General features: G+C 28.3%; 1 protein-coding gene across 1 annotated transcript; it reads left to right on the top strand.

Annotated features, from left to right (window-relative positions):
* Positions 1 to 430: 430 nt before the first annotated feature.
* On the top strand, positions 431 to 6,405 carry LOC100165469 (integrin beta-PS-like). Its single transcript, XM_016804286.2, has 14 exons — positions 431 to 598; positions 767 to 1,034; positions 1,101 to 1,329; positions 3,561 to 3,648; positions 4,010 to 4,180; positions 4,241 to 4,339; positions 4,405 to 4,569; positions 4,672 to 4,962; positions 5,022 to 5,264; positions 5,328 to 5,603; positions 5,720 to 5,849; positions 5,917 to 6,063; positions 6,134 to 6,273; positions 6,337 to 6,405. Exons 1-14 carry the CDS (start codon positions 431 to 433, stop codon positions 6,403 to 6,405), a joined length of 2,484 nt encoding a protein of 827 aa, XP_016659775.2.
* Positions 6,406 to 8,567: the final 2,162 nt, after the last annotated feature.

Genomic DNA, 8,567 nt, shown 5'->3' with positions numbered 1-8,567 from the left:
AAAAATTTGTATCATAGTAAATTAATAGGTAACTATATAGTCGGACGGCAATTGCAGCAGTCGCGGTAGGGCTGCCGTGTGGTTCCTTCTCCCACAACTAGTTTCTTTTTTATATCTTCACTATTAAACACCGGAGCATGTAAAAATCTATTTATAGTAGGTGTAGAAATGAACACACCTCTTTACAGAGGTGGAGTATTATTTTTAAACGAGGCTTATTGAGTATTGACCAAGCTTATTGAGTATTGCTTTGTTTTTAAATATTATAATATTTTATAAAAATGATATGGTCAAAAAACATAAATTTAAATATTTTCATCGATTGTTAATTTAATAAGGCATTATTAAATACTACCTATACATTTTAACAATAAAATTAATTTTATATTAAAATTTTTAATTTTTTTTTCAGATTATTATTCAGACCAAAATGAATAAATTACTAATGATGATGATTTTGACAGTTTCCTTATTGACACTAGGCTTTTGTTATGCAGATAAAATACAACAGCAATTAATCAGACTGAATCCTTGCGTTCTTAAACAGACTTGTCATGAATGTATACAAACTCCAACGTGTGCTTGGTGCGCGCAACCGGTACGTTCAGCAAAAAAAAACACTAATCATAGACATTTGTTCTTTGATTTGTGGTGTTCTAATCATAACAATTTATTTTAACAGTATTTATGAAACACTGATATATATATTTATTATAAGTTTGTTCATTACTTTATAAATTATTGCAATTGTATTTGTTATCTTTAGAAATTTGATGGAGAACGATGTTTTCAATCAACCATTAACTCTAACATGATACAATGTAATGAACACTATATTAATAATCCTAAAAATGAGTATAAGGTGTTGAATTCACGTGAACTTCAAAAAGCCAGGAAAAATACGAATTCTCATATGTCTAGTGATAGTAGTTCCGGTGGCTCTTCTTCTTCGGCTTCTAAAGGATCAGCAGCAAGTTCGACACACGATGCTGTACAAATCTCTCCTCAACAAGTATCTCTTAAGCTTAGAATAAGTAAGCTATTTTCTGAATTAGTGTATTAGTGTATATATTCATAACAATTTATAACATTATCTTTAGATGAAGCCCATAGAATAACTGTAAATTATGCACAAGCCGAAGATTATCCTGTAGACTTATATTATTTGATGGACTTATCTCATTCAATGGAAGACGACAAACAAAAATTATCCGCTCTTGGAAATTTATTGGCTGAAAGCATGCAAAATATTACCTCAAATTTTCGACTTGGATTTGGTAGCTTTGTTGACAAAGTTGTCATGCCATATGTCAATACAATGCCGAAAAAGTAAGTTGAATAGTTGTTTTTGATTTTCATAAAATTGTTTGAATGAATATAAAATATATTATTTTGCGTGATTTTTCTTGGGTTAGAATTGAATCTCCATGCGAATTCTGTGATAATTCATATAATTTTCATAATCAGTTGTCGTTGAATTCAAACACTGATTTATTCTCAGTAAGTTATTGATCTGAAATTAATTCAAGACAAAATGTGTAAAAATGTATCCATCTACAAATAAATCAATGTTGTATAATATATACATTTGAATAATTTCTTTTTGATATCTTTCGTAAGTACATAGGCATTTGTAAGAAACATTTTTTTTTTTTTTTGGAGGGGGAGAAGAAGACTTATACATATTGAGTAAAAAATTAAATTTTGTCAAAAATAGAAAACATTGGCATGTTGTGTTTTGTAATACTTTTTAAACATATTTTCTAATATACAATACCTTATAAATTTTCATCCAATAAATTTTATTCAAAAATAATTTTCCGAATCATTATGTGAGGGAAGGTGAAATTATGAACCCCTTCATTAATACATTGCATTGATGGAAAGGTGTTTCTATTAATTTCTTGTTTATAAAAATTACAAACGATGCCTAGGTATTCATTATTTTTAAACTGATCAAGGTTATATTATAAAAGTGATAATTCTATGTCTGAAATCATGGATTTAGATATATTTTACATTTTTCTATGATTTCGTGATGGTATTTTTATTTTAAAGTATGTATTTAATAAATATAAAATTATTTTATAAAGTAATATATTATTTTAATATGAACTACATAATACTATATTTTTTTAGTAACTAAAATTGTAATGTGCTATTGATTTAAAAACAATACTTTTAACTGTAATTTAGTTAAAATAAAATACTGCTATAGGCTATAGTTGTTTAATATGTATTTGCATGACATGTAAGACTAATATGTACGACTGTACGAGTATTTCGGTTTCATGCGTAGTTTAGATAGTTTAAAAATAATATTTCTTAGCTTTTATGTTTTTATTTGTTGTAGATGTTTTTATACACACACTAGGCAAAATATTATCTTAACCTATTTTTTTATACTTCAAATAAATACATGGAGTATATTATTGATTTTAAATAAATTATAATTGATGAATCATATTCATACCTATATGCCTATCTATATTTAACAAGGCTGGGCAAGTTAACGATTTTTTTTAACTCGTTAAGTTAAGTTATTTTAAAATAATTAAGTTAAGTTAAGTTAAAAGTTGCTCGTATTTTTTTTCGTTAACTCGTTAAGTTAAAAGTTAAATTTAAAAAAAAAGTAACTTAACTTAGTGTTAAGTTAAAATTTGATAATTTGCAAAAATAAAAATTCCAGACACATAATATGGTTTGTTAGATAGTTTTTCTGGTATATTTCTACTTTACGGGACACCTTTTTTTTTGATACTTATGTAGTTAAGTACGCTGAAGACGATGGTGAAGTCAGAATTTGGGGCTCAGACTTAGTTTCGAAGTTATGACACTTCAAAGTTAGTATATAATACGTTTAATAACTTATAAATGTCGCGTCTCCAAGCGGGCCCAGTTGTGGCCCAGTGGTGGTTTACACAGCAAATAGGGGAATATTTTCGATTTTAATGTCCGAGCGAGCGTAGCGAGAAATCAAGCATTATAGGTATTTAAGGGTTATTATATAAAGTTAAAACGTCAATTGGCTATGACTTCGAGAATAACTTCGTACGCCAAATTCTGATTTCACCAACATTTTTTTTTACCCAAAAAATGACTAAGTCCCCCCCAAAAAACCCCAAAAAAAGGGGTGTCCCGTAAAGGAGAAAAGGTCCGTTTTTCTTTACGTCCAAGAAAATTACTGGGGAAATTTAAATAATATATCAAAGTAAAAACACATTCAAAAATTTGCATTATTCTTCGGACGAAAATTAACTTAATTTAGATATTTTTGAAATAAAATTAACTTGAAGTTAACACGTTAATCTTGAAAAAAAGTAACTTATTAAGTTAAAAGTTAATTTGAAAAAAAAAAGTAACGAGTTAATTAACTTAATTAAAATTAACTTAACGTTTTAACTTAATTTTAATTTTTAACTCGTTAATGCCCAGCCTTGATATTTAATGAGCGATAATATGCTTGTTGTGCACATAGTATTGTACTATCGTTTTGTAACTGTCTGATCAATAGAAAACTTATTTTAAAATAATTTTTTGTGTGCCTGTATAATATCTAGCTTGATGAAGCCATGTCCTCGTTGTGATGCTCCTCCATACGGATTTCAAAATATCATGTCTCTCAGTCAAGATACTAATACATTTGCCGTAAGTATATTGAAAACTGTTCAGCATCATTAAGAATAACTGTTGACTAAACATTATTTATTAATACTAACATAATATAATTTTGTACTTTTCATTGTCTAATTTTCAAATATGACGTATAAAGACAAAAATAAATATATTATTTTAATTGTTATTGTTAACATTTAATAAACGGTCATTTATCATGCCTTCTTTTAAATTATTTTACTTAAAAATGTGATTGACTTACTGCTTGCTTATATGTTTCTGTTGCATGATTAATTTAAAATTATTTTATGAGTTTAAGTACTAATTATGAAACTAAATGCATGTCAAATATTAATTTGATAAATTTATTGATTGAATATAATACTTAATTTAGAGTGAGGTCCAAAGGGCACCAGTTTCAGGTAATTTAGATGCACCAGAAGGTGGTTTTGATGCTATCATGCAAGCCATTGTCTGCCGTGATCAAATTGGTTGGAGGGAGCGCGCCAGGCGGTTATTGTTATTCTCAACCGATGCTGGATTTCATTATGCTGGTGATGGAAAAGTAAGATTCTTTATTACTTAAGTTACATTCAAATCATTAAGCAATTCATTATACCTTTAGCTAGGTGGCATTATCAATCCAAATGATGGTCGTTGTCATCTCGATAATAGAGGTAGTTACACACATTCGTCTTTACAAGATTACCCATCAGTATCACAGGTAACAACTATACAGTTTAATACTTACTTTACTTTTGATGGTAATATGATTAAACAATTTTTTAGATAAATTTAAAAGTTAGACAAAACTCAATCAATATGATATTTGCTGTAACGCGAGAACAAAGAAATGTTTATGAACGTCTAATACAACTTATCGAAGGAGCTTCAATTGGTACTCTATCCGAAAATTCAGAACATATTGTTGATTTAGTTAAAGATCAGTACAGTGTAAGAAATATTATTTATAATATATTATTATTTATTATTACAATGCATTGTATAGTTTTGCTCTTTGTGATAGAATCTTAATAACTATTGATTGTATTACAGAAAATATCATCTTCTGTTGAAATGAGAGATACAGCATCCAGTGCTATAAAAGTCACATATCATTCGAGCTGTCTCGATAAAGATGGTGTGTTAAAACAAACAAATAAATGTGATGGACTTAAAGTTGGTACTGTAGTCAATTTTCAAGCTGAAATCGAAGTAACATCATGTCCACCAAATCGCAAAGATTGGACACAGAAATTTCAAATTTACCCTGTTGGTATTAATGAATCATTAACTGTGTCATTATATATGCAGTGTGAATGTCAATGTGAAAATGTTGGTCATCCTGTAAGTAGCAACTTCATAGTGCCAAATAGTCTAGATTAATTATTTAAAATGTAATTTAGGACTATCTTAAGAAATCGCCCGACTGTCGTGGAGTGGGAACATTAAAGTGTGGTGTTTGTGAATGTGATTCCACGCACTTTGGTCGTATGTGTGAATGTGATGCTAACAATAATCATCATGGTAATTATACATACATGGTATCTGGATGTCAGTTGAACAATGACTCGGAAATAAATTGTTCAGATCGTGGAGAATGTAACTGTGGTCAATGTGATTGTCAAGTTAGATCTAATCCAGAGGAGGTAAAATGTATTTTTAATGTAAATTATTTAGGTTGATAGCTAATAATGCAAAATATGTTCTAGAGAGTTTATGGTACATACTGTGAATGTGATAATTTCTCCTGTGACCGATCTGGTGGTGCTTTATGTGGTGGTTATGGTACATGTGACTGTGGTGTATGCAAGTGTATCCCAGGATGGACAGGTGAATCATGTGATTGTCATGCTACAAATGAAACATGTATAATGGATGGTAGTAATGAAATATGTTCGGGTCGTGGGAATTGTGAATGTGGTCAATGTAAGTGCTCTGAAGAAAATGATATAAGATATTCTGGAAAATACTGTCAAAAATGCCCAGTAAGTCAATAAAAAAATTATTATATACATTTGTATTTTGCGTTCATATGAATTTTTTAACTAACATTTTTTGTAAAATGTAATATTAATTATTATAAAATTTTTGTGTGATTTAGACTTGTCCGGGTAGATGTCAAGAGTTTAAAGAATGTATTCAATGTCTCGTGTACAAGACTGGTTCTATGTCACCTGAAGAATGTGAAAAAAGTTGCACAATCAAACCAATCATAGTAAAAGTAGCCGAAGGTAAAATAGGAGTACTTCATTATCTTAACAAAACATTTATTTTTATGATATTATTTTTAATTTTTAGCTAATGAAGACAAAGATGAAAATATGTGTTCATATTATGATCAAGACAATTGTCGTTTTGCATATGTTTACACGTATGATCAAAGTGGAAAAATCGTAATTCGAGCTCAAGAAGAACGTGAATGTCCTCCTCAAGTTAACTTCATGGGTACATACTATATGTTACATTTATAAATTGTTTATACACATTGTCAGTTAATTGTCTTATATAATTTCAGGTGTTATATTGGGCGTTATTGGAGCTATAGTGTTAATTGGAATGGCTCTTTTGCTGCTGTGGAAACTACTAACCACAATTGATGATAGACGAGAATTCGCGAAGTTTGAAAAACAGAGTATGATTGCCAAATGGGCCACAGTAAGTATTGTTAAATAAACAAAACATTTCCTTTTATTAAATTCATATTTTTCTTTTTTTTAGTCTGAAAATCCAATCTACAGACAAGCCACGACAACATTCAAAAATCCTACTTCAATGGGCAATTCTTAATATCCAAATGTGTTCAAATTTACATGTTGTAAACTAACAAAATCTTAAACACAGAATTTCTGTCGTTATTACAGATTTTGTTAAAAATTGGAACACGTGCCATAGATATTTTAAATACACTAGAAAAGAAAAAATTTCTTAAACATACAATAATATTATATAATATTAAATTAATATAATATTTAAATAGTACAAAGCAATTTACAAAAAATAAAAATGTTTGTTGAATAACGCACATACATTTAAATATTAAATGTTTTATTTCTTAGTATTATGAAATGCATCCAAGCATATATTTTAACCTTTATTTTAAACATTGTTATTTTTATTTCATTATTTTATTATTTTACTTCGGTGAAAAAAAAAATTTCTAATATGTATTTTAATTTATTTTACATTATTTACTACCTAAGTTTATATTTGTGTTACAGTATTAATTAATAGTTTCTACGCATAAAAGTTTTCTAAGAATCAAGGGATTAAAAACAACATTACTAACTTAATTAATTAGTTAAAATTGGGATCAGAAAAAATTAATTTAAACTTAGGTGCCTAAATCAATAACAAAATATAAGTAATACAACATTTTATTTCAAAATATCAAACAATTAAACCAGGTTCGTTATTTGAGATGATATATATTTGTATTATATACACTATTTATGTATTTATAATGTAATTTAGAACTCCTGAAAGATCCTTCAAAACACACCATATCATGGTAGTAATATTGTTTTGGAAATTATTTTTTTGTTCCCAGAGGAAGAACAACACCAGACTTTACGGGTGTTTTCTTATAGAAAGCATTTCTGAGGGGGCTTGGTACATGTTTTCTATTTGTTTTTTTACATGGAGTAACAAAAACAGATTCATCGGTTATGTTTTCTGGTATAATTGGAGTACTACTAGGTATTAGTGGATCCCTCTCAGTCCGAATAAAATCAATTTATGGTGATGCATTTGTATATTCTAATGAAGCATTGTCACTTTGTTGAGATTCAGACTCTGTGGGCACCGAATAAGAAATGCAATTATCAAAAGTACCATTAACATTATCAGAATTTTCATTAAAACAAAAAATATTTGAATCGATATTGTCAGTGTTATCCATTGGTAGGCACGGGGATAGATTGAGGTACTTTTTACATTCTTTGTACACTTTATTCCTAATAGCATCATTTAGAGTGACTCTAATGTTTCTACATATGTCAGAGTTTTGTGATTGTATTTTACAAAATCGTTAGACGTGTAATTACAATTTTCTATACATTTGATTATTATGCTATTATTTATTTCTGATGTATTAGCTACATCAGCACAATTCATAGTTTCTATACACTTACGAAGAAATGAATTTTTTCTTTTAATAGCATTTACTATTGATTTTTTCAAATTGTGATTAGTATGTTTCTTAAAAATGGAATTGCAAATATTAATTACACAACTATCGGAAACTGAGACATTCTCAAAATTTAATTCTGGATATTCTGTCTTAATATGATGAACCACCTCAATCAATTTATCTTTTAAACTCATTTTTAAGCTTGTAAATTGTTAACCTACTGTGTCTGATATAAATTTGACGACACTTTTATATGTCTGATATAAATTCAACGACACTTTTGTATGCCTGAAATACTAATTCAACAACACTTTTGTATGCCTGAAATAGTAATTCGGCGACACTTCTGTATGCCTGAAATAGTAATTCAACGACACTTTTGTCTGTCTTAGCCGTCTAAAATTAACTTTCTTAGACAGCTACACCTAACTACACCTAACACTAAAAAAAAAAGAAAAGAGAAATAATATTTAAAAAATAATTTAATAATAAAAAAACACTATAAAATATTAAACTAAAAAAAAATTAAATTATAAACACTGTAAAAAATGAAAACTATAAATAATAAAAACACAATTAAAACCGATATAAAACGTATATTTCTAACAATTAAATGTTTCGAATTAGCACTTTGCAGAATAACCGCAGAAAATAAAAGTAAAAGCGCTTGGAATAAATCGAATAACTAATATTTCTAACAATTAAATGTTTAGAATTAGCACTTGGTAGAGAAACCGTAGAAACACCGAAGTGAGCGCGCAAGGAAAAAGCAGCGGAAAACCGAATTGAAAGCGTGAGGAAAAAGCTGAAGAAAACCAAA

The sequence above is a fragment of the Acyrthosiphon pisum genome, chromosome X, assembly GCF_005508785.2.
Source record: "Acyrthosiphon pisum isolate AL4f chromosome X, pea_aphid_22Mar2018_4r6ur, whole genome shotgun sequence".
Classification (NCBI taxonomy): domain Eukaryota; kingdom Metazoa; phylum Arthropoda; class Insecta; order Hemiptera; family Aphididae; genus Acyrthosiphon; species Acyrthosiphon pisum.
The sequence above is the reverse complement of the archived record's forward strand: the minus strand, read 5'-3'. Positions and strand labels throughout refer to the sequence as shown.